Source organism: Cupressus sempervirens, chromosome 3 (assembly GCF_028749045.1).
Source record: "Cupressus sempervirens isolate cs-2001-9-10 chromosome 3, ASM2874904v1, whole genome shotgun sequence".
NCBI lineage: Eukaryota > Viridiplantae > Streptophyta > Pinopsida > Cupressales > Cupressaceae > Cupressus > Cupressus sempervirens.
This window is the reverse complement of record NC_143120.1, coordinates 578,584,337-578,611,498: the sequence shown is the minus strand read 5'-3', so window position 1 is coordinate 578,611,498 and position 27,162 is coordinate 578,584,337. Positions and strand designations below refer to the sequence as shown.

Below are 27,162 nucleotides of genomic sequence, written 5' to 3'. Positions count from 1 at the left end.
TCCTTACATTTTTAAATATCTTGATGTAATATTTTTCTTTAGGTTCCCTGATTTTTTCTGCATATATTATAAATCCATGTTTTCTTTAATGACACTGGTTGAAACTTGCTATAACTGCTGTAAACCCAAGGGATCAGACCCTGAAGAGGAAACAAATTAAATTGCCACTGAAGAATTGAAAATCAAAATTTTCAATTCTGCTTAAAGAAAATGTTCTTTTTGTTTTGAATGCGGAAAATTGTAATTTTAATGAACCTACTGATTGCCTAAAATGAAAAATCAGAAAATACATCTGCAGTATTATAGGTACAAAAGACAAAAACAAAATTTCCTGAGATGTGGGCTGAAATGCAGATTAACCTCCAATTTCAACAAGACAATACTTCAGCAGACCTGTGCATGAAGTTATTTCTCATAAAACATGCTTTGTTTTAACACCTAAGACTCAAGAGCTTATTTATAATTGATTTCCACCTATCATTTTTGTTGTTTTTAAACTGTAGACTTAGATTTCAATACAAAACTACATGAACCAACAAAAGTACATCTGAATGACATAAATGTAATAATGTCTACATTTTAAAAAAATTCCAATGGACTCATGAACATCGGGTTAGTATGCATTGCTCTGATAAATAATGTAGAAACTAATTGTTGTTATTTTCCAAAAAAAGGACCTCTCTTTGTCTGGGGTGAAGACTACCGTTCCCTGGAGCTTAAACTTACCTCACTAGCACGCTTCCCAAGAAGTGAATGATGGTGATTAGCTGTAGCACCATTCTTATTCCAAATTGTTAACTTGGGCTCAGAAATCTATGTCAAATTCAATATCCACATGATATTTAAGTTGCATGAGAAGGGTCATGACATGGCCATAAGTTATATTCATTGGATATACTTCTTTAATCTACCATTCTATTATCTTTTCATTTGCAATTGATCTTGGGGCAGTTTGAACTTCTGTTAGTCATGAAAATCTTATGGTGCATTTTTGTTTGTTGAAATGATGTCTGTCTTATGACTTTTATATCTTCTTAACAAGTGACAGAACCATGTGTAGATTGGCTTTGGCTTTGCATATGATCTAAATTCTAATAACTGTTTATTGGTTCATGGTTATGATTGCTCACCTGTAGCAAGTTGCAAGTTATTTGTCTGAGGTGGATCAGTCTCCTTCACAGACGATGTTAAGGGCTTTGCGTCCCTCAATGAATGCTTTAGTTTCACCAGAGCTTTTAGGACATCGGGATAAGGATGTTGTTCTTCTTGTGGTAACCTGTATCAGTGAGATTACAAGAATCACAGCACCAGAGGCTCCATATAGTGATGATGTGTTGAAGGTAATTACTAATCTTTTGTTTATCTATTTTCTATACTTAAATAAAATTGCTAGTATTATTTTGCTCCATAGGATATGTGTTGTCCTTGGTTGATACAAATAGGTTTTTGAATGCCTCAAACAAATTTATTCGCTAGTGTTGTTTGTTACATGTGACCTCATCTCGTGGTTGATATTAATGTGTTCTCAAGCACCTCATTTTCACCCTTTTAAATAAATTTAGTAATTTTTAGTATGTGGAAACTAAATATTACCTCAAGTCGAAATACTCTTATTTTGCAGGATATATTTCATTTGATTGTTGGAACTTTTCGGGGATTAGATGAGACAACTAATCCCTCATTTGGAAGGAGGGTTAGCATTTTAGAAACAGTTGCAAGGATTAGGTCATGCGTGGTGATGCTGGACCTCGAATGTGATAACCTTATCGTTGAAATGTTTCATATCTTCTTTGCTGTCGTCAGGTAAAGTCACCTCCTGCTTTATGCTGTAAGTCACAGAATGTGCGAAGAAATCAAAGACGGTTATACCTTTATCTTTCTTACAGCTTCTTATACATTAGTTCTATTATTTTATCCTGTATTACCACATATAGTTTCATTGAATATCAACCTGTATTACAAGAAAGTTTGTTACTTTGTGAAAGATCTGATCTATATATTCTCCTTTCTACATATTTCTCTTTTTCTGTTTTAAAGGAACAAAATCCAATAGAATTATTAGCCAACAGTTGTAACATGATCTGTTATATTCTTGGTTTGCCGGTATTTACTTATGTTCCAACAATACATCATTCAACCAGGATGCAGCTCACATTTTTGATTTTCTGATGGACAAGAAAGCAGAAGAGTATATTGTAGTCAGCTTTTCTGTGGTGTCTCTTTTCATCAAGGTAGGATAAGATCAGTCAATGTGGCCTGCTTATTTATTGATGACAAGGCCACCCTTTTAGTGGAGCTATCAAGTCCTGCACCAATTAGACAATTGTTTTAGTATAACCATATTCAAGATCTCTCTTTACCTTTTTTGAGGGGCATCATTTATGATGAGTTTGAAGTTTGGTTTAAGGTTTTCTGATTTCCTTGAGTTTTTATGAACCTCTTTATGGATCACTTGTAAGATGGTGATTTCAACTCCTTCAAACTGTAACCAAAGTGGTGGAATAGCAATGTGGATTATAATGGGAGTTGATGCAATGGGAATACTGGAGGAAGTACGTGTCTATCAACTACAATTTTGATGGCATATATTTTGTTTAGGATTTGAAAATAAAGGTACTTTGGCTTTTTGGATGCTCTCTTCACAATACTAGAAAGCAGATCCCTTGCATCCTAGGCCTAATAGGAGGGAAACTCAAATACCAAAAAGGACCTTTATTTATTTTGAGAATTATTTGAATATAATATTGATTTCTTTCTCACAAGCTTCTGTTGGCTTGCACGCTAGGAATCAATGTGTTTGATATAAAGCTACACACTTCAAACACGATTGATGAAAAAACAATTAAAACACCCTTAAATGAGGGACTTATGAGGATCATCCCAACAACAATGTAACAGAGGTCAGTGACAAATCATGGCATAGGTTTGTCATGAATTGGTATGGTACATGCAGCTGAGAGGTTTTTGTTTGACAGTGGAGAAGATGTGGCATGTGGGGACAGAAGTCACCTTTACAGTTGCTGGTCATAAATGTTTGTTACAAGCTATTAGTAATATTCAAATAATACAATAGCAGATATTTTAAAGCTTCTAAACTTTAGTGTCTTTTTAGGTGCATTAATATTATTTATCGGAGTCCTGCATTTTACATCACAAATTGTGGTAGCGCTTTTTTAATTTTATGTTCTTAAATGCAAGCCTTGCTTTATTTCAATCTAGGATGCTGTTTAAATGAACATCTGCATTATTTAAACAGAAGTTCCTTTTAGGTTGGCTGATTGAATCTTATATGTTGCAGTGAAGCACATCCAGAAAATGTCTTAAAATCAATGCAGTCTATTATGACTCTTATTTTGGATGAGAGTGACACGATTTCAGAGCAGCTACTAAATATTGTGTTATCTTCCTTAGGAAGAGAGAAGGGGGTAAGAAGCTGCTACATTCCTCTAATATTTCCTTGAAATCTACTTCTTGACTTCTTGTTGTTAACTTGGTAGTTATTAACTTGTTCGAATTGGATACAAAGACAGAAGTTGGTAGTGAATGATGTCTTGTTTAACTGGTCCTCTGAGTTCTGTAGCTGATTTGTGCTTTATGATTCAGGATGTTTCACCTGCTGCCCGCAGGCTTGGTATGCTTGTTTTGGAGCAATGTGCAATCACACTTGAGCCATATGTGTATCATTTTATTGAATCAGCAAAATCCACCGAGGGAAAATTGCAAGGTGTTCTGCATTCACATTATTATGATATTATCTATGATATTTATCAGTGTGCACCCCAGATGCTCGAGAGGGTCATTCCTAATATGAAACAAGAACTTCTGGTACTATTGAACTTTATCTTCAGCTGTAAATATTTCTGCTCAATTGCATTTTAACATCCATTAGACTATGCAATATCTTTCAATTCTTTTATAGACAAGGTTTCAAAATATATGTTTGTCCACAGTTTTATCCTCATTTATTTCAGACAGTCTCTTACTTCTAGTCCATTAATGCTTTGGGTTTAGAAGATACAATTCCTGAGGAAGTGTTTATATGTTAGCGCTAAAATAATGCAAACATGTGAATACAACAGACCTAATTTCAGATTTATCTTGCTAATGATTGTGTGTGGAAATCTCAAAGTTTGATTGTAAGTTTTGCTAAAACCTTTGAGACTGCATGAATGAAGGCTAACGATTCTGAAAGAGTAATCATACATGTGTAGGTGTAGTCCACTTAGAATAAATAGCAGATATTATTTTAGTACATTTTGAGGGTGTTTGCTAATACAGTATTTCTTCAATTACTTTTGTTGAGTCAACTTGAAGTCTCTCTTACTAATTACAAAATTTCAACTGGTTCAGACAGATCAGTTAGATGTGAGGTTAAGTTCAGTGAAGCTGCTTGGTCGTCTTTTCGCAATACCCGGTCACCCTTTGCCAGAATTATTTCAGCCACTTTTTGCAGAATTTTTAAAGAGATTTACAGATAAGGATGTTGAAGTTAGACTGTCAGTTGTTGAACATGCAAAGGAATGTCTTTTGTCAAATCCATTTAGGCATGAGGCAGCGGACATCATATGTATGTAGACGTCCACAAATTTGATCCTTTTGTTAATTGCAATCATTTTCTTCTTTGTTCCTTGAGACATTTACCTTGTTGACATGGATTGGGATGAAAAATTGTCAGCTGCACTTAGTGCACGACTGTTGGATTACGATGAGAATGTGCGTAAGCAAGTTGTAGCAGCAATTTGTGATGTTGCCAATTATGCCCTCAAATCTATACCAGTGGAGACAATGAGGCATGTAGCAGAGCGATTACGTGACAAAGTGGTAGTCTTTGTGCCTCTACCTTTTTGTATTCATTTTCAGGTTAAATGTTGCTTCTAATATAGAATTTTTATGTATTTGAGCTCAGAATCTCTATTTTCAAACTTGATTCAGGTTTTTGTTCGGATGTATACTTTGGAAAGATTAGCAGAGATATACAGAGTTTACTGCTCGAAGTGTTTGGATGGTTCAATTAGTGACAATGAGTTTGAATGGATTCCACAGAAAATTATAATGTGTTGTTATGACAAAGATTTTCGGTGAGTAATTCAGTTATTTAGATACTTGAAAGTTGAATTGTATCTTTAGGTGACAGTGTTTGTTTTTGCATTCATTGGCTGCTTCTCCTGGAACATGTTTCATGCATCTGAGATCATAGAGATTAGATAGTGTTTATTATATCAGTATGTTGATTTTGCATAATCCATTAATGCATGATTTTTTTGATGCATTTTTATGTTCGGAATATATGAAATGAATGGAATGGTGATTAGTTTTATTCCTTTCCTTGTTGGCAGAGCTCAAGCAATCGAATTGGTATTTTCTGAATCGCTATTTCCTTCTGAACTTCCAGTTGTAGAGAGGGTCAAACATTGGATTATGATGTATTCAAAATTTGAAAAATTCGAGGTTAAAGCACTTGAGGGAGTTCTGGCACAGAAACAAAGGTTAGCATTTCTTGGATTAAAAGGGGTGCCTTTAGAATCATTTCTACATTATAAGAAAAATGAATTTGGTCCATGTCTATAGTAATTCGCTAGCTTATGGCAGGATTTTCAGGGCATTTCCTCTTCAATTGCAGGTTACAACAAGAAATGCAGAGCTATGTGTTACTGCGGGAAAAAATGAAGGTCTATCATCTTGCTAGCCATTAATCACAATGAAATGTAGTTAATGAGCTAGCATGAAATAGGTATTTATTGAAACAAAATCTATGTAATGCAGGAATACAATATAGTGGAGTTTGAAAAGAGAATTTCGAGCTGTTTCAAATCCATGTCATTGTCTTTTAAGGATCCTCCAAAGGCAGAAGAAAGCTTTCAAAAGCTTAATCAACTGAAGGACAACAAAATTTGGAAAGCTTTTTCAAGCTTACTTGACCCTAGCAACTATTTTCTTCAAGCTGAACAAATTTATGTATGTTTTCAGTAATTATGATATATAGAGGTTATGGATCTATTTGATTTTCAGAAAGTTCTTCTTAAGCTTTTAAAATTTGGTTTGGTTTTTCAGTAGTCATGACAGACAATTGTAAGCATTCAGTTTTTTGTTTTAGGAGATTTTATGTCATTTATGTTTGTTGTTTTTCTGCTTTTCCTCTGGTCTTCAGATTGACATGCTTGAAAGGCTTGGTGATAAACACCCACAATATGACTTTATAAAAATACTTGGTGCTAAATGTTCTTATCGACTTTTCAATAAAGAACATGTGAAAGAAACACTCAAGGAGATTGCAGCGAATAAGCTAGCTGGGAGAGATGACTTAATTAAGTCTGCCATGAATTTACTTGTTGTAAGTGATTCTTTATTATTCTCTTTTTTCTGATTCATTGCCAGTTTTATTGTATGATATAGCAATAGTGGAGTTATTATGAATTTGATAAAGAGAATTAAGTTGTGTTTCTTACACATATAACAGTGGCTGTAGGATGCATTTTCTTGGGTGTTGAGCTTTTTTATTATGTTATCAGCACCACTTCATTGGCTCTCTCTTGTTTCTTTGGAGACTGGTCAATTTAGATCATGCTGTCTGTCTTCTGCTCACATAGAAGCATGTTTAGTTTGGTCTCAAAAACAATGAGAAAAGAAAAGGATAAAATCAGATTTCTTTAACCTGCAGATTGGAAAAACGGTGTTATCTGCTATACAATTTTCTAACTGTAACTTAAAATTAGATATGTAATTGGTACACATTTAGGCATCAGATGCATTCCCAAGTTTGTAAATTTTCTGCAAATTCTATAGTTTCAGATCTGGGATAATATCTTTCTTCCTTGTTGCTGTTCTGATCTTCTTCTTCTTCAGAATGTAGGAGGTAATTTTCAGAATATTAAATGCTATTCTGAAACTTGTTTGTATCTGCAATAATTCGTAAAGGGCAGTGTTGATTAAGGAGCAGACTTCTATGTGTTGTGTGTCCTTAAACTTCAATCACACCCACCTCTTATATCATAACCAAAGGGTATGTCCCTTAAAGGGACATGACCGTATCTAGGTCGGCCCACAAGACTCCCTCAAGATCATCGCTTAGTAGGTTGTTTCATGTTTAACAAACAATAACAAAGTAGTTAATGTTTAATGACTAACAAATAATTATTTACCAAGGATCGCCGATCATGCCTATTGAAAGGTTGAAGTATTAATAGCCATCTAAATGGTATTTGAGAAGAGAAGATACTTGTGCGATCTGCACAGTCAGACCCTCATGAATATCAAAGTTATATTATTAACAAAGTTTCCTCTTTAATGATCTCAATGAAACATGAGTATATTCTGCCCTTGTCCATCTTGCCATATATTCAGAACCTTAGTGGAATAGGTGAGCTCTGATGTTTCTTTTCTAATAGACAATTTAATAAGTAATACTAAAATTGTCATAAATAAATAAATTTGAAGAGAATTGTTAAAAGCACATTCCTTTTTTAAAATGGGATTTAATAAAAATAGTAATATTAAAATAGAAAAAGAATATAAATAGAATCTAGATTAGAATATAAAAGAATAAATCAAATTAAGAGTAAATAATAATATTAGAATAAAAAGGACTATAAATTAAATCTAAATTATTATATAAAATAATTAAATTGAAATATGATAAATTCTTATGAATGGCCAAGAGGCATGAAATTAGAAGATGTGATTCCCTCAAACATGAGATATAAAAAGGAGACATAAATTTCTTTTGGAAGGGAGAGCAAAAGAAGAAAAGCACATACATTAAGGGTTAGTGGCATATAAAGAAAGAATAATTATTTGTTGACAAAAGGATGTGCTTTTTACCAGTAAGATGCAACCATTAAATTGCACTGATATTTAATAAAGATTGAAATAGAGGAATATATATTTGGATACTCTTTATAGGAGGAATAAGAATGTAACAAGAGATAATAATATTATAAAAAACCTATTTATGGTAAATCTGTATATATGGAGTTGGTTAATTATATTAAGTAAATATATATTATAATAATTATAATTATCTTTGTTGCATGGTTATGCGTACCCATACCTATGGGATGTATACCAGGTACTGTACACATACCTGAGTACCAGATACTTAGTGGAGAGCATCACAGGTAAGGACCTTGATTGAGATTTCTGATTTTTGTTTCGGTTTTCTGTTTGCATATGAGCTTGCTCTTTATGAAGCTTAATTCAATATTCAATTAGTTTGAAACTTTTGTACAATACTGATTAACAGTAGATTTCATCACTGTTCAAGTCAGAAGTTTATCATTTTGCAATATGTCATTGTTATATGATTTATGATGTTTTTCTTCATGTTTAAAGTTTGTCTTCTCTGTTACGCATCTAAGCATTTAGCATATATTATTATTACAAACATATTGCAAATCTGAAACTGAACAATGCATTACATCTGCAAACTTTATCACTTTTCTTGTTTTGAAAACTCATTGTCATGACTCATTTCCAGAATTTTTTATAAAATATTAAATTATATTGAAAAAATTGACGCATCCAAGTACCCTGAAATTGACGTATCCAAGTACCCTGAAATTGACATATCCAACTACACTGAAATTGACGTATCCAACTACCTCTGTCCCTAGTTTGAAAAAATAGCTACACCCGAAGTATGCAAGTGCCCCTCGTCCCCGTGCACCTTTGAGATTTATATATATTATATACTTGAATCATATATCGGGAGTATCTAATTCAATTATATACATTTAGAACTTAGTTACCGGTTTGAGTTCGATTTGAAATACGGGTTTGAAGAACCGGTTCGATGATACAGCAAAATTTTGGAAAGGGTTTTGGGTTCGTTTGGGTTCGTTCATACAAAAACATGTAAAAATTATAAAGAATACACATATTTATGAAGCCTAGAATCATAGAGTATCGAAGTATGCAAGTGCCCCTCGTCCCCGTGCACCTTTGAGATTTATATATATTATATACTTGAATCATATATCGGGAGTATGTAATTCAATTATATACATTTAGAACTTAGTTACCGGTTCGAGTTCGATTTGAAATACGGGTTTGAAGAACCGGTTCGACGGTACAGCAAAATTTTGGACAGGGTTTTGGGTTTGTTTGGGTTCGTTCATACAAAAACATGTAAAAATTATAAAGAATACACATATTTATGAAGCCTAGAATCATAGAGTATCATAAAATCTTATAATTAAATCTTAGTTAATCATTTAAACAACAAATACACCATAGGCATAAACTTTAAACATGTAAGTTGTAATCATAGCATCATGAATCAAGATCATACCATCATATATTTCAATTCAAAATTTTCAAATTCAACATCAAAGATTCAAAACATTGAAAATAAATCATGATCCATGAATCATAACAGTAAGTTCAAGTATCATTGATTCAAGTTCAAGTTTCAACCAATCATAATGTATAAAATTTTAATATTCATCTTCTTCATCTTCTTCTTCTTCTTCTCGTAGTCCTTCAACATATGTTGACTTAGCAATAGAGCTAAGGCCTATGGGATCAATAATATGGGCATCAAAATCTTCAAAGTCTTCAATTGTAAGTTGAGAAGCAGAAGCATCTAAGTTTGCCAACTCTGCATCTACATCCCACCTCTTTGTCTCCCCTTCTTTGTATTATTTAGTCTTTAGCTAGAGGAGTTGCAAGTTGTAATGCACAAACACCAAGTTCTTTGCTCTTTTTGATGTTAGAAGCCAAAATAACCTATTTACATTCACTTTTTAGGGCTGCAGAACTCAAAACATTATCCATTTTATTTATAAAAAATGACAAAGTCGTCCAATGCCACAAATTCGCTTGTGGTTTGTGTGAAATTTGATTTGGACAATGAAATTCACTCGGGTTCGATTTTCTAGAATCCAGGTTTGAACCACCCCCAGGGAATTGGAACCTCGGGTGAATTTTGCCCGAACCAAACCATTACTTCGAACTCAGGCAGGGTTCTCTAGGCAAAAGGATGAACCTGGGTAACTAAGATGTAGAATATGAGAATTATTGTATATGTATAAATACACCATGCATGCTCTTTTATCCTGATGATGGATCACAAAGTGTGATTTGAAACGTGGATGTTTCAAACTCACACAAAATAAAAAACTAGAAGCATTTCTTTGCACAAATCAGATGGATTTTGGAAATCTTATTAATTCGAATGATTAATCAAGTAAATTAAACACACTAATAAAATATTATGGGAAAGGATATTTATATATAATGTCGTATTGATAATAGTCTAATTCTAATACTTGTATTAATAGATAATAGAAATCTGACTCCTATCTCCTGCTAAGGCTTACATAAGATAGGGAGTTTGCAAAAGGTAAAGGCAGAGCAATTTGTGCCACTTGAGGGTTAGTTCCCAACACTGGGGTTAAGCTTTGAGGGAACCTACTTATACGCTAATTTACATGCCCTTTACACAATAGATCTTCCACGTTATGGTGTTGATAGTAAGAAGGGAAGAAGAGATTCATGCAGTCTATATCAGAATCGTTCAAGTAACAAGTCTAGGATGCGTAGTGAATTACTTGTTGGTTTGCATTTCATTACATCTATACTTGTATTGGGGATATACAAGATATTAATATATGGTAATTCAATTCCTTAATCACACTCTAATACAACTAAGGGGATAGGGAGTTTTTGAAGGGAAAAACCAAGCAACTACGGTCACATGATGGGTAGTTCCCAACATTAGAGTTAAGCCTTGATGGAGCTCACTTATAGATTGTTTCACGCACCCTCTGGGTAGTAATTCTACCATCCTTTTTAAGGCTAGTGATTAGGAGTGAAGTAAGAAATTAGAACTTCAATATGTATTACGAATCAAGGACTGTTCTACATAATCTGATTTAATGCATAACGCTTATTTTAATCAGTAGGAAGTGACTTTATCCTAGTAGGCAACATGACAAGTTGCCATTCATAAATGCATCCAAATCTCAACTGAATATTTTAGAGAAAATTAAGGTGAGTCCTAGTTGGGGACATTACAATTGGTATTAGAGCATGATCTTGCCATCCTGCAAGGTAAAAGATAAAATGAGTAATCATTTTAGTAAATGAAAAGGAATCTGAACATATATACACATACTTGAAATAATTTCAATAAGACTATATAAAAAAAAATTATGAACTTTATGATTAGATTATAAATATACTTCCTTAATTATAGTATGTGATTTTCCCATAGTTCGTAGACTTGAACTCGCAGAGTACTCAACAAACCCAAAATTTTCAACTCGGCAAAATCTTGAAGAAAACTTGACCACGTAAAAACTAGAAATAAAAACGTCTTAAAGAATCATATTTGTTTTGTAGAATTCAATTGGAAATTTTTTAAAATAAGAAATCGACATCTTGACACAGAAAATGCATGGTTTTATAGAAAAACATGTGAAAAACACAATGTAACCATCACTTTACTTGCATTGACATTTTTACGCATGGTTTTTTGTATTGATAAAAACATGAGAGTTAAACTTGTGAGTACTCGTCCAAGAAAAAAAATAGAGTACTTGGCAAGTCGGGGAGTTCTCAGAGAGTTTTCAAACTATGGTTTTACTCAAATAATTATTGGAAGAGTTAAGTTGGGGAATTGCAGTTTATTGGTTCTCCTAAGCGAATTAGGCCACCCCAAGGATGGAATTGTCATAGTGGGATGTTTTTGTCTATTGTGGGCCAAGGGTTGAGTTCTTATAGTGGGACATTTCATGATTTTGGGCTTAGTTGGGTTGAGCAGTTTACAGGTGCCCATTTTAGGCTTTCCTACCAAACTAAACCATGATTGACTATGAAAGACATTTATTATTTTATGTTTTCTTGTGAATAGAAAGGAATTTGTATACTTTGTGTATGCTTGGTGCCTTTCATGCTATGAAATGTATACTTTATGTTTTCATGCATTAATGTGTATACGTTGTTTATGCTTTGTGTCTTCATATATTCATACATATATTTCATATTTTCATGTGTATGCTTCATGTGTCATCCTACTTTTGATTGATCTAAAACAAGAGAATAACTAAAGTGAACCCAAAGACATGAATTTGTTGGCACAATTGGTCAAATTTCAAATCCGTTTTGATGCCAATATAGATTGGGCTTGATATTTTTTTGCTAAAATATGAGATATAAGATGAGAGAAAACATGTCTTAGGTCAAATTCTACAATTAAGTCATAAGGAGAAAACATATGATTGCTCGAGGACGGGCAATTTTGGGAAGGGTGGATTGTGATGTTCCTTTTGAATAGAGAATTTAATAACTAATATTAATATAGAAATAAATAAATAAAAATCTAAATTAAAATATAAAAGAATTAAATAAAATTAAGAGCTTAAATATAAAAAGAACATAAATTAAATCTAAATTATAATACAAAATATTTTAAATCAACATATAATTAATGTTAATGAATGGTTAAGAGGCATGAAATGAAAAGGCACGACTCCCTCGAACATGAGATATAAGGAGACTCATTCGAAGGTGAAAGCAAAAGAATAAAAGCACATACATTGCGATATTGCTATCAAGATTTAAGTGTGTAGTTTTTTAGTCAACCCATTCACCCATGTTTCATGAGTAGTGATTCACATGAATTCATCTCTCATGAGAATAAATGTAACACTTAGCAGTCATTAGATCTAGGTGATGCTCACAGAGGTGAAGCATCAAGACTTCCCAAGAGGCCACCCATGCTAGTACTACTCTAGCTTGAGCGTGCTTAACTACAAAGTTTCCTCCATGGTTAAACCCACTTTGCTTGCAACCCCATTTGCAAAACCTTCACTAGGTGTTGTGCCTTATGAACCGTTCATTAAAGCCCCTTAAGTTCATCAATTGATAAGTAGGAGATATTTTCCACAGCAAGTCAAATTGTGACATTGCTATAAGGATTTAATTGTATAGTTTTTGAGTCAACCCATTCACCCATGTTTCATGGGTAGTGATTCACATGAATCCATCTGTCATGAGAATAAATGGAACACTTAGCGCTCATTGGATTTAGGTGATGCTTAGAGAGGTGAAGCACCGGGACTTCCCGAGAGGTCACCCATGATAGTACTACTCTAGCTTGAGCACACTTAACTACAGAGTTTCCTCCATGGTTAAACCCATTTTGCTTGCAACCCCATTTATAAAACCTTCACCAAGTGTTGTGCCTTATGAACCGTTCATTAGAAAGCCCCTTAAGCTCATCAATTGATAAGTAGGAGATATTTTCCACAACATGTCAAATTGTGACATTGCTATCAGGATTTAACTGTGTAGTTTTTGAGTCAACCCATTCACTCGTGTTTCATGAGTAGTGATTCACGTTAATCCATCTCTCATGAGAATAAATGGAACATTTAACACTCATTGGATCTAGGTGATGCTCATAGAGGTGAAGTACTGAGACTTCTTGGGAGGTCACCCATCCCATTACTTTTCCAGCTTGATCACGTGGAGTTTCCTCCACGGTTAAACCCACTCTTCTTGCAACCCCATTTGCAAAACCTTCACCAAGTGTTGTGCCTTATGAACCATTCATTACAAAGCCCCTTAAGCTCATCAATTGATAAGTAGGAGATATTTTCCACAACAAGTCAAATTGTGATATTGGTATCAGGATTTAACTATGTAGTTTTTGAGTCAACCCATTGAGTAGTGATTCACATGAATCCATTTCTCATGAGAATAAATGGAACACTTGGCACTCATTGGATCTAGGTGATGCTCACAGAGATGAAGCTCCAGAACTTCCTGGGAGTTCACCCATCCCAGTACTACTCCAGCTTGACTTAACTATGGAGTTTCTTCCATGGTCAAACCCACTCTGCTTGCAACCCCATTTGTAAAACCTTCACGAAGTATTGTGCCTATATTGAAATTTATTATGATGTTGGACTGTTGTTTTCATGAAATTATTGTTATTATCAGCCCCTCTATCCCCTGCTGCGCCCTATTTTTGGTCCTCTAGGAAATATCCTGGAAAAGCATCCCCTTGTCCTTGTCCCCAAAATGCTGTGGAACATAGTTGTTAATCAATTGTCTTCTTAGGCGCTGTACTTGAGAATGTAGTGTGGCCAGTAATATTGACTGTTGTATCTTAGTCACAATTTGACCAGTAATATTGATTATTGTATCTTAGTCACATATTGGCAGTCATTCAAATGCAATTTACATTGACATTGATTTTGTGCTAGATGCCTTGGATTAGCAAGAGTTGTAGTCAACGCTACCCAGGCTTGACATTGATTTTTTTGTGCTAAGTGCTTGTAGTAGCAAGCACTGTAGTCAATGCTACCTAGGCAAGAAATGTTTTTCTATACTGTCTATTTATTGTTCATTGGTATTATTTTATTTTCAATTTTTTAGGAGTTGAGATCAATGTGGTCAGTGGATGGTAGATGATTAAAAAAGGAATATTGGCCATTAAAGAATGGCAATGTATAAGCTTGTATTGTTAGCCACAGGGCTTTGTCAGCTGTTATGTTTATCATTAGTTTCTGGCATTGTTCTCATAGTAAGGATATGGTTTTATAAATTGAATTTCAATGAGCAAATGGAACTGTATAAAAGGATCCTGGATAAACCAAAATCAACATTAGATAAAGTGGGGTCCCTTCATACTGTCACTAACTAATTTAGATAAGATATTGAAAATGCGGGTTAACAATGGTGTGATGTCCCATTTTGGTCAATAGGCCTGTGTGCCCAATTCTTATTTTCCCTCATAAGCATGTCGTCTTATTGTAATAGGCCTGCGTGATCAATTCTTATTTTCCCGCATAAGGATAGAAAAAAATATTGATAATGGGGCCACGAGCTAGGACTTCAGCAGCAGTCAATAGTTTTTAATAAAATAATGTTTTCTTTTGGCATAAGTGAGTGTGGGTGTATATAAAAGAATGGTCATCTATGAGGAGTTGCAGTGGTAGCTATATAAGGAGGATCTTGCCACAATTTTTTTAAAATTTTTTTTATGGGGTTATGTGGTATCGGGTTTTGGGCTCCAATGAGGGTCCTCACAGTTTCACATAAATAAGTGGTTTGCTGCTTCAAAAGATTGCCAAATTAATTATATAGTCTGCTACAGTTTCAGCCATACTTTCTCCCATCAGTTGAAGAAGAAAATTCTGTCAGTTTTTGAAGGTAATGTCATCCAGAGGTTGTAATTTGTGCTGAAGGTCATGTTGTCTCATTTGAGCAAGTATTTGTGTGCTGTTTATTGAAATATTCCGGTATATCTAAATAGTGATATAAAGGTCCAGCATGTTTGTGTACACTGTATATTGTGCTGGTCTTACATAGAGAATTCAACTATAAGGGACCCGTATTGCATGTGTATATTATAGGCTGTCAAAGTAATGTACCAAAACACAAACATTGTTAGGGAAACCTAGTCATCACATTTGTGAAGGGGCTGAAACTGGGACATGACCTCCTAGGAAAAGGTTTTTAAATTTGCCATAATAAAAGGAATTGCTGTTGGTTATTGGTATGCTCTTGATAGTGCAAATTATTTGACAAGCTGTATGGTTAATGCAATAAAATTATCACAGTAGTGAACATTCTTCTTTTTCATCTTTTCCTTAGCTATGGCAATTGTATCCATCCACTGTCTGGCGCTGTCTTCCCACTATCATGTCAGTGTTAAGTGCTTTCTAAAGTTGCCAAAACTTAAGAATCACCTGCATAATAATCTTACAAAATGTTGTCTACTGCTATGGATTATGAGGTTTTTTTTTTTTATAAAAAGTTTCTACCTTTCAAGTGCAAGAGCAGTAGGGTGTGATAATCTACTTTGTTAGTTTAGTCTACTTCGTTTCTTCTTTAAGTTTTCGATAGTTCAGTATTTTGTCCTTTCAAAGTTGGAACATCTTCAAAGATTTTTAATTTTTAGGTATTGCCCATTGCAATAACTTTAAATGGAGCCAGATGCATCCTGATTTGAAGCTGTGTGGGAGATGTACTAGCCACAGCTGGGTGGCATGGAGACTTTTTGTAGTAGTGGTTGTGTCCTCAAAGCATCCTGTTTTCAGCATTTCTAGTCATAGATATGCATCCATCTACTACTATATATTGGAAGGCACTAGAATGTGTATAGTACTGTAAGATGTGATGGAATTGTGAGTCGGTTATGTCACACTCTTGTTTGTTGGATCTGGGTATCAGTGTTTATCTTTGGATTGTGCTATGTTATGGATATGAGTCATTTTTTTAAACTTCTGAGATTTGCAGCTGACACTTTTCCTTCATCTTTATGGCAAATTTTTGGTAGTATGAATTGAACCCTCACATCTTACTTTATTTCTTCAAAAGTCATTTTGTTTTTGTTTCTTCAGCTTTTTGCAGGGTATTTCCCTTCCCTTCTTCAAGGTTCAGAAGAAGATCTAATTCAATTACTTAAAGAGGACCATGAGTGGATTAAAGAAGGTGTTGTACATGTTATTGCAAAAGCTGGTGTCTTGATTGGAGAACTAATGACAGATGCAACTAGGTAAAATGAGTTGCTGTTAGTTGAGCATGTTGGAGTATTTTGGTATTTCTGTAGATCTTAGCAGCCACTATTTTGCACTGTTAAATAATCCCCACTGATGAACAGTATTTGTTGAAATGCAGCTCATTAGATCTTTTGCTTGAAACACTCTGTGTGGAGGGTAGTCGCAAACAGGCAAAGTATGCTGTGCAGGCTTTAGCTGCAATAATGGAGGATGCTGGACTAAAGGCACTTTCTGTATTATACAAAGTTAGAAATCGTTCCATTGTTTTTATTGCATTTCTAATATCTTTCTTTACTCTGTACATTCTTACTTTTCTTTACTACTACTTTCTGTTTGTCATACAAATGTTTTTTTCTTTAATGCTTGTGATATACTTTCCAATACTCTAGCGGCTGGTGGATATGTTGGGAAGTGGTACACATTTACCTGCAATATTGCAATCATTGGGCTGTATTGCTCAGAATGCGATGCCAGTTTTTGAAACTCGGGAGGAGGATGTAGTACATTTTATTCATGATAAGCTTCTCCAACGGAACAGTGTATGCTTACTTGGAAAACATATGAAGCTTAGCTTATTCATTTTTTTTGGACTTGTGAATAGTTTACTTGTTTTTGGCTCAGCCTCTTTATTTAGCTCTTGCATTGTATCATGTTTATACTTTTGGTTGCTGGAGTCCTTTGTAGCACTTCTGCTATTATAGTTTCCTGTACTTTTGATCTCATTTCTTCATTCATTTGAATATTATTTTCTTTATTTAATTTTTAATAGTAATAATGTTTTGTTCAATATGCGATATTTCTCTTTCCCAGAATCCTTCTGATGCTTTCAAGACTGAGTGGGAAGACAGAAGTGAAGAATGTTTGTTAAAAGTGAGTGGGCATCTGCTCCTATAGACACTTCAAAATTCTACTGTTGACTTATTCATTAGGTGTTATAATTTGTATTTCTGGAAGCAAAAGAATGTGCTGGTAATCTGGATTGCAAGATGCCTCTGCTCTTTCTGAGTAGTTTGCTCTGTTGCAATCTGTAATTTCAGTGGCGTGTTTTCTGGTTTTTTTGCAGATATATGGTCTTAAGACTCTTGTAAAAAGCTATTTGCCTAAAAAGGATTCTCACTTACGGCAAAGAATAGAAAAACTTCTGGAGATTCTTGCAAAAATTCTTACATCTGGGGAAATATCAAAGGATGTAAAATCAAGGTACATAAATGTGTTAAATGTGAATTTTTTTATAATGTGAGGAATACGCAAGGGATCTATCCTTATCTCAAATCCATGATGTTATAAATTTAATATAATAATGGGGTAAGGAATGGTGGTTTTCAGAAGCACATTATTGGCTATATTAGTAAATAAACCAAGCCTACAAATGTCCTTGGGAGAGGTGACCCTATTATTAAAGTTGGCAATTAAAATGGTAGGATGTTGCCTATATGTAAACCAACCAAGTCAATAACTAAACCTATTATTAAAGTTGGCAATTAAAATGGTAGGATGTTGCCTATATGTAAACCAACCAAGTCAATAATTAAACAAAATAAGTCTTTGCATTCTACCTAATTACTTTATTTTTCTTGTTGTTGGGTTGATCTCTTGATCCTAAAGGGTTTTGCTTTAAATAATTATTCTCTTATGAGTTAAAAGTTTGGAATGATTATTATGTTTTGCAGTGAAGTGGACAAGGCTCATATGAGGCTTGCTGCTGCAAAATCTTTGTTACGTTTGTCAAAGCATTGGGACCAGCAGATAACTCCTGAACTTTTTCATTTGGGATTACAAATTTCACAGGTTGAATCTCTTATTTTTTCTATAATAAGTTTGTATACTGTTTTAAATTTTATTATGTTGAATATGGATGTTATCTATTTCCTTAAGTTTATCACTTTACATATAGATATTAAGTTACACTGAATAACTATCTTTTGTATGATGCATCCACACAGAAATGGTTAATGTCCAGCAATCTATTTATATTTGTATCATACTGAAAATGAAAAGAGTAGAGCTTGTTTAACCATGTTACCAAACTACGACAAGGCAGAACATAACTAGTACTAATTCATTAAAGAGGCTAGACTAAAAAGACTCTGCTTTGTGGTTTCAGGATCCTTATCACGAAGTAAGGAGAGGATTTCTGAGAAAAGTGCATCAGTATCTCAAACAGCGGACACTTGATCAGAAATATGCTTGTGCCTTTGTTCTCGGTATACCAGGAATGGATGATGATGATGTGAAAGAGGTAAACCTTGACATTCCTTGTTTTATCTTCTAATTCCATGCTTCTTTTCCTTTAGTGAGTTGACTAGATTGTGTATTCAGTCATCATTTTACACTCAGATGAATTAACGGTTGACCGGCCTTTCCAAATCTTACCTTCCAGGTGAAGCAATATCTAGTTGATTTTGTTGAGACATATCGTCAGGGAGTCCAGTTACGACAAACCTATGCCCATTCTAATGGGAGTTTATTCACATCTTGTCCAGAATATGTTATTACTTATTTAGTCCATGTACTTGCACACGATCCTAAATTTCCTTCTATTATTGGCGATTTACATGCAGAAGCATTTGAATCATTGTATCGGTATGTTCTTAGATATATTTTCATGCTGCTTATTTTTCTTGAATGCAGTTTTGGATGCATAAATTATCTAGGGCAAATCTTTAAATTCTGGATAGTATATAATGCATGCAGAGGATATTCACTCAACCGTTTTATCTTATTCTTATTTGTAGGCAATTACACCTTTTTCTTTCAGCTTTCATGCATTGTGATGGAGATGGACACAATGATTTTGAGAGAAAAAGGGGACAAGAAAGCTTTTCTATAATCATGGCAATATTTCAGAGCATCAAATGTGCAGAAGATGCAGTTGACAAGTCAAAATCAAAAGTAAGGAGTCAATCTTTAATAAACCAAACAAGTATTAATTGTGAATATAAAGTAGTATTTGGCTTCCTTGCTTAAGGGAGTAAATAAAAAAAGAACTAATTTGTTAGATCATCACTTATCTGATGTCTTCTAGAAGTTCAATGGTTCTAAGTAGTTTGATATCATGATGTCTGTATTGTTCTATATATAGCTGTTTGTTTTAATATTGTATATCCAATTGCACTTTCAGAAGCTTCATGCTTTGTGTGATCTTGGTCTTTCAATCACAAAGGAGTTGATTCAACATGCGGCACCCTCTTCAGAATTCAGAATGTCTATTTCACTCCCGTGTGTTCTATATAAGCAATTTGAAGACAGCAAAGGCATGCCTTTGAAGGTGACTATGATATTGTTATCAAACTACAACTACAATTTTTGTCTATTATAGAACAGTGAGAGATGTATTCTTTATTCCAAAGTTGAGTAAAATTTATATCTTGACATGGTTCCTATAATATTAAAGGTTAATATGGAAAACTTAAAATTATAGGCGTTCAAAATCAATAAACACGAGAACAGTGTAGTTCCCAATATTGTAAACAAGGAAGTTCATTATTACCACTTATAGTGTCCAGTTTTGTAGCCTGTTGAATGCTCTTTTCATCTCCAAATGAGTTATTATTATTTTTAATTTGCATCTATCTATCTCTTCAGCATTATAGAGTATATACATTTAGTGATTTTTACTATTAGAATAACATACACAGTTCATTTAATTTGACTCAAAATACTTGCTTGAGACTAATGGAATATATTTCTCGCTACAGACATGATATAATGGTTGTTCTATATGATAAATAAAAATACATCCAAGTGATTAACTTTTAATCTCATTCCTGTCATGATAAATAAATATTAAATAGCAAGTTAAAAACCAATTAAACTTTTAGTAGCTCACTAAATTGCTCTGAAGTTAGTAATTGATGTACAAAATGAATTATTTTTTTCTGTTTAAGTTGAAGAATTTTTTCAAAAGCTTTTCTTCATTATAATATGGTAAAGCTGTACCACACACAATATTGTTGCCTTGTCAAGAAAAAAACTGTATACAACTTCAATGTTAATAGGAGACACAGAAATTAGGAATACGGAAACTGGCTATCGGAGGTCCTGATCTAGACTTCCAGGAAGTTGGGATGCTTGAATTGCTTTCTTTTATGATTTTATCCCTTCTTACATTCTTATTATATGTACTAGACATATGGCTTTTAAGATGGCTGACATTTCTATTAGAAAAAGTTAAAACACAGAATGATTACCAAAATATTTGATAGTTACTAAGGAGTGAAAGTCTCCTAAAATAAAAGTTATAAAGATTTATCCATTAAGGGTAAGATAAGAAAGCTTGGGATAACTATCTAAAAGAACAAAAGAATATTCCTAAAATCTTTCCTAATGACTTCATTAACTATTATAAACTAGTATTAGAACATTTTAATATTATTTTAATGTAATGACTCTTACCAATAGGCCACTAATAACCACTAATACTGAACTGTGGAATTTTGTCAAACACTTGGCATGCAAACTAAATACACTGCTGAAAGTAAAATGCTGAATAAAGGAAATTGTTGTGCAACAAATCTATTCAAATAACTGATGTAAAATAGTGCCAATATATTCATTCAATGATAACCAAATGCTTTTACATATGTTATGCGATTTTCAACTCAAGGCATTACAACATGGCACATTACAAACAAACCCTTACTGGCTGAATACAACTGAGAATTTCTTGCAATACAAACTGAAATGAAAAAAACCTGGATTGAGAAAATGCTGTAGACTGAATCTTGAAGATGAAATGATGAAAATGCAACTCCAAACTGCCCTTCAATTTGCTGACCATATGGCTTGCAGGTACAGCCGTACATGTATGGACTGGTACGGCTCCTGGCAAAAAGAAATGCTGGGCTGAAAGGTGCTGAAAATGATATAGAAATAATCGCTAGGCTCCAAGGAAAATTCTCCCAGAAAATTGAAATCAAACTCCCAACCAATAGTGAGATATGAGCAAAAATGTATGTTCAGGTTGAAAATCGAACCCTGCTGAAAATGTCCAAATTAGCCCAACTTGAAGTAGCTGAATACCACTTCCAAAGTGCAACCCTTCAAAAGATATTTCATCTCTTCAGTTATGCAAATCCTTAGGAGACTCCATTCCGAATGATCAAATGACAATCTGCAGACCAAGATGGCGCCACAAATGCTCAAAGAGAAAAGTAGTGTAAACTCAAGTCATAGGATGTCCAAATGAGAGGCCAAGCACTCTATTTATGCACTTTCCTAAGAAGTCTCTAAGAACTTCTAGAAGTATCTATAATTTTTTTTTTTTTAATGAAATCCCTTTATAATGCACTTTTATATTAAAGTAATTTAATAAAATAAAAAGTGCAACTTAATTCAAAATTATAATATTTTGGCCCCGCATAACACATAAAAATAAAAATATGATAAACCCCATCCCTCCAAGAGCAAATAAGACCATCCAATCCCCAAATAATCATCAGAATGACTGTCTCACCAAAACCATCTGCCTATGAGAGTCCATAACAGGCAAATTCACTGAAAAATAACATGTCACTCAAAAGGGGACATGACATTTAATAACCTCCCTCAATGTTCAATCTACTAATTGTTCCAAGTTTATCCTAGAAGACAAATCTTTTAGGACTTGAGGACTTTTTCAGAATGTCTACAGTCTTGTCCTTACTTGGACAACATTGCAATGCCATTGATGCATCTTCTACAGGTTACCATATGAAATGAGTCAAATGACTATGTCATTCCAAATGTTGGGTAGGCTTGTGGAAGATTTTATTCTTGGCAAGCTTTACAACTGCTTTTCACAAAACAACAGTGAATGCTTTATTTGAGAAATGTATTTTTCAAAGCATCCTTCAAAGGTGCAGTTTCTCACATGTTTCTCTAGTTGTTTCCTAGGACTCAACTTCTGTTGAGGATAGAGCTATAGCTTGGTACTCCTTACCTGTCCATGTGAGTGCTCCACAGGAAGGCTGCAGACATATCTAGAAGTGGATTTTCTGTCATCAACAAAACCTACCCAATTTGAAACTGTGAACCTAATGAGCCGAGGATGTTAGCTTAAGCTATGTAGAATGTTCTGTCCCTCTCACATATGTCAATATCTGCTTCCCTGAAGCCCAATGTTTTTCCTTAGTTTCTGTCATGTATCTCGAAATGTAGCTTATAACTCAAATCAGGTTTAGTGGCTGTAGGATAAGGCTGCCATAGTTGCTTGAATGCCGATTTGTTGATTACATTTGGGTTTGTTTTGGCCGAAAGCTTCAGCTCTTTCTTCATAAGTATAGATAGGATTTTGCAATCTGCCATTTTGAACTTGTCGAGCAAACTCTTGGCATAGATAGATTGAGCAATGAAAATACCTCTACCTGTTTGGCAAAAATTTACATTTGATTCATTTAATTGAATATGGCTTACTATCTACAATGATGATATCATCTATCTAAATGACTAGTAAAATGATACCTATGCCAATGCTTTTTTGAAGTATAAATTTGGATCTAAAGGATTTCTCTAGATTCCTTTTTATTTTATACTTGTCAATATTGGTCAATGGTGCCTGTTTGCCTGCTTCAAACCACACAGAGCATTCGTTTCTTGCATATTTGTTTCTCCTTACTTACAGATTGAAAACCTTGAGTCTATATGTACATTTCTTCCTTCAATTGAGGAAGGGGCACCCCTTTACATCTATTTGATGAACTTGCCAACTGAATTATGTCACCATGGCCAAAACTTGATGGATGGTGCTCATCTCTGCTTTAGGAGCAGAAGTCTCCTCATATTAAGTACTTGGCCTCTATGGGAACCCTTCAGGCATCGATCACTCTATGTACTTGTCAACTGTACCCTCAGATTCTTACTTAACTTTGTAAATCCATTTGCAACCAATGGGTTGTTTTTTGGTGGAAGATCTGAAAGAACCCAACTTTTATTCTTCATGATTCCAGCAAGAGGAAATGTAGCATTTTTAGTGCAAAGAGATGAAAGGAGAATTTGTCGAGCTACCCAAACAAGCCTCAATTTTTTTCGGGTTCAATAGGATGACTTCAACTGCAGTCGAATCTATTAGTTACATACTGCTCTCTTAACAATGAATTTGTCAACAATCAAACGTGTAGAATGAATTTTTCTGAAGCCAAATTTTTAATAATGTTTCTTGCACATACTCACCCGTTTTTAATCTAACTTCGCTGCAAAGATCTAGTACTTCTTCTAGTTTTTGGAACATGTGAATAAGGGGACATTGCTCTCATAACAATGAATTTGTTGGCAGTCAAACATGTCGAATGAGTTTTTCTGCATTTAAATTAATATTTCTTCCACATACTCAACCCTTTTCTATTTAACTTTGCCTCAAAGATCTAGTGTTTCTCTTAGTTTTTGGAAAATGTAAATATGAGGGCATGGTTTTGAGGGATGAGAAATTTTTTTCCTGAATTTGGGGACAGCTAATCAAATAATTTAAACTCAAATTAAAAATTATGAATGCAAGTACTGAATTTATGTTGGGAATCCGTCCCCAACCCCTCTTCACGTTTTTAGGGGCTTTCCTAGCTTTTTAAATTGTTAACAAACTATTTTTCATATTATTATGCACCAAATGAAGCAGCCTGTCCAGTCCTGAAAAATGGGGCATCCCCTACAAGTCCCCGCATCCTTACACGTTAGAAATGTGTCTCCCTGGAACACTAAAGAATCTCTCACTGCTTAATTTATTATGGATAGCTAAATTTTATCTTATAATTCTTGTATCGATATCCACAGATTGTTAGCTTCTATAGTGAGGGTTTCTTTTTCAGAAAACTTGATTTTTTATGGATTATATACTTGTCTTTAATCTACACGAGACAATAAAGTACAACTTTACAGATTCTAAATTTAATTAGCTAGTAAATTGATATTTTCTTTTTAATGCATGGTTATTCAGGCTAATCTATTGCATATCTTTGTTGATTTGTTATGTATTGTAATCTAATAATTCTAGATGGAATGAAGCATAACTCAGTGAATCTTGAAGTAAATTTATCATTAACAAATTGAGACTCACCCATCAACGGTTTGTTTTCCAAGTCAAAAATATTGTGTACTTTGTCAAGTTGCGATTCCTTGTAATCTGAATAGTACTTGAAGCAAATCATAACTCAAAAATCTTTGAATAATATCACAATTTTCTCTTCCATCAGTAATGTGACACACTCCTTACCCCTAGGCAGGAGATCATGGATTGATGTGTCAAAAATGTATAAATGCTGATCTGGTTGGATTTGTTTGCTAAGCATTGTCTGACTTAAAGTGGTCAATTCAGGCGAATGTGACAGATTGTACAGGCAGCCTTTTTGGTTCTGGCTTTTTTGCACACTTTCAAGCTCCCAGCACACATTGTGTGACTGATGTAAGTACCCTTGCACGAGTCTGTGTAGAGGTGTAACTGGTGTTGAATGGGCTTTGTTGGGATTTGAAAAATCAAAACATGCTTTTGTTTAGGGTACTTTAGAGCCTGAAACAGTTTGACTCACTTCCATTACTTATGTGATTTTATTCTCACTTCATTCCTGTAGTCAACTCCAGATCAGACAGCGAAGGATGGCATTGATCAAAATGTCACTGAAGAAAGTGACAAGAATGATTTTGAAGAGCCTTTGAGAGCGATGTTGCACAATGTAAATTTGCAAGGACATCGGAAAAAGAAAAGTTCTGGAGGTCGAAGATATACTAATGTTGCTAATTTGCTAAAAGCTTGTGGTAACAAGGATTCAGCTGATCTGCCTGAAACAGCTAAGAATCAAGTAGATAAACCTTTAAAGAATCGAAGAAATTTCAAGTCCTCAGATGCAGTTTCAAATGGAACTGAGGGTAGAAGAGATTGTGCACCCAATCAGTATACTTTTGATAATATAATTAGAATTAATGGAGAACAGATGATCTTACCTAAGAAGAAAAGAAGTCGACCTAGGAAGGACAGAGAAGATGGTGCAGGATCTGAGTCACATCCACTTAAGCGAGGACGCTGGAGAAGCTTAGGTATAGGATATGATTCTAAAGAAGAAAGTAATCTTGCCAGTTTAACAACAGGAAGGACCGACATGGTGTCATCTACTTCTAATGGAGCAGAAGAGAAGCACTTTGAGTCATCCTCCAGTCAGAAATTGGAACCAAGTAAGGAATTCCTGCAGAATGTATCAGGACTAGGTATCAGTAAAAACAGCTCACCAAAATATTTGCAGAAAAGCTTACCTCAAGCTCAGAAGGATTTTGGATACACTGATATGCCAGAAGCGAATCAACATATACAATTGCCTAAAAGGGTAAATTCTTGAGAATGCTTATTTTTATAAGATTTTATATGCCAATGTTTTTGATGAATCTTCAAATATTTACCCCTCACAAAATTTCTTATCTTTTTTATTTTCTTAAATCTAAAGCAGAAGCGAGTTGCTAAGCTGCAATTCGATTCTCAGTTTCCAAATGATAACCTAAAGAGTAGGGTAACAAACAAAAAGCCACGGAAGAAGAAAAGCATTTCAGGATTGGAGAAGGTAAATCTATTTTTTGCTGACTTGAATTTACTTGATTTATATTGTTTTGTTTTGAGTTTGGATTTGTTGATGTAATTGTGGCTTTGTTCTTCATTAAATATTCAGTCTCATTTGTTAGAGATGTTGGTCCAATTTGAAAAACTTGATACATTAAATTAAGAGATTTGATAGTGATGTTCTTAGTTAATTTTTATCAAGTTTAGAATGAGAAAGAGCTATATGGAATAATGAATCCGTTATTGACAACAAATTCCTGTAGGTGGCTATAAAGTAGCTGTAGCTCTGTACTATTGATACTCAACTGCTGGAATTGCCAATTGAGAAAATGTTAAATACAATTCCTTTTAGATGGGTATAAAGTAGCTGTAGCACTGTACTGTTGATAGTCAACTGCCAGAAATACTATGTTTTGGTGGAGGTTGTTTCTTTAGAAGTGGGAATTACAAACTGGGAAAATGTTAGTATATATTGATATATTTTTCTCTTACCTGAAAAAGCATATAGTCATATTTCACTGTCATACTACATCAAGCTTCATTGGTCACATTTCGTGAAAATCTAATTGCCAGTTTCAAAACAAGTAATTTATGCTTGAAAAATTTGTCAAACTTTATTGTAGTTGATTAATGCATTTAAATTTTTTTTCTATAATGAATGCTAAACTCCAATTGCAAAATTACTGTTTGACCTCTTACAGTCTTACTTGACTCTCATTCACAATGGTGATGGTTTTGCATCTTTCTATGCATTTTTTTGACGTTTCAGGTGTGTCATAGTTTAGCCTAATTTAAACATGTGGCTTATTCCTCTTACCAGTCTTTCTATAGGTCAGTATACAAAGAAAGTTGCAAAACTATGAAGTCTAAAAATCAACTTCAGTGAATTGTATTGTAACTCAACTAGCTGTGGTTTGTAATGGTTGAATACTTTTGGTTTTTTTGGTCTCAATTTCTATGTTTTAGTAAGGAAATTCTTTTGATTTTTTTTAGCTTTGGTTTTGTTGTCTGCTAAAGATTTAATAAATATTGATTAGTAGCCATGTTTCATGTCCCAGTGAACAGGAAATATTGATAGCAAATAAAATCTCAAGAAAATATGACATGATATATAGCGACTAATGTATTGTTAGTATTCCA

General features: G+C 34.0%; 1 protein-coding gene across 4 annotated transcripts in view; it reads left to right on the top strand.

Annotated features, from left to right (window-relative positions):
* LOC149567746 (binding protein) overlaps positions 1 to 27,162 on the top strand; it is a 113,530-nt gene that overhangs the window by 38,167 nt on the left and 48,201 nt on the right. For 2 of the 4 annotated variants that reach the window (XM_089821007.1, XM_089821005.1), the window contains exons 2-25: positions 1,137 to 1,340; positions 1,622 to 1,803; positions 3,299 to 3,425; positions 3,604 to 3,825; positions 4,351 to 4,567; positions 4,676 to 4,821; positions 4,933 to 5,078; positions 5,337 to 5,486; positions 5,621 to 5,669; positions 5,764 to 5,955; positions 6,149 to 6,331; positions 16,353 to 16,507; positions 16,630 to 16,756; positions 16,901 to 17,050; positions 17,322 to 17,381; positions 17,575 to 17,711; positions 18,182 to 18,299; positions 18,616 to 18,750; positions 18,892 to 19,094; positions 19,247 to 19,403; positions 19,633 to 19,779; positions 24,796 to 24,882; positions 25,049 to 25,795; positions 25,916 to 26,026. In XM_089821007.1, coding sequence (XP_089677133.1) covers positions 1,137 to 1,340; positions 1,622 to 1,803; positions 3,299 to 3,425; positions 3,604 to 3,825; positions 4,351 to 4,567; positions 4,676 to 4,821; positions 4,933 to 5,078; positions 5,337 to 5,486; positions 5,621 to 5,669; positions 5,764 to 5,955; positions 6,149 to 6,331; positions 16,353 to 16,507; positions 16,630 to 16,756; positions 16,901 to 17,050; positions 17,322 to 17,381; positions 17,575 to 17,711; positions 18,182 to 18,299; positions 18,616 to 18,750; positions 18,892 to 19,094; positions 19,247 to 19,403; positions 19,633 to 19,779; positions 24,796 to 24,882; positions 25,049 to 25,795; positions 25,916 to 26,026 — 4,152 coding nt within the window. Of the gene's footprint in view, positions 1 to 1,136; positions 1,341 to 1,621; positions 1,804 to 3,298; positions 3,426 to 3,603; positions 3,826 to 4,350; positions 4,568 to 4,675; positions 4,822 to 4,932; positions 5,079 to 5,336; positions 5,487 to 5,620; positions 5,670 to 5,763; positions 5,956 to 6,148; positions 6,332 to 16,352; positions 16,508 to 16,629; positions 16,757 to 16,900; positions 17,051 to 17,321; positions 17,382 to 17,574; positions 17,712 to 18,181; positions 18,300 to 18,615; positions 18,751 to 18,891; positions 19,095 to 19,246; positions 19,404 to 19,632; positions 19,780 to 24,795; positions 24,883 to 25,048; positions 25,796 to 25,912; positions 26,027 to 27,162 lie in introns of all 4 variants that reach the window. The other 2 variants (XM_089821006.1, XM_089821004.1) reach the window with 1 other exon arrangement.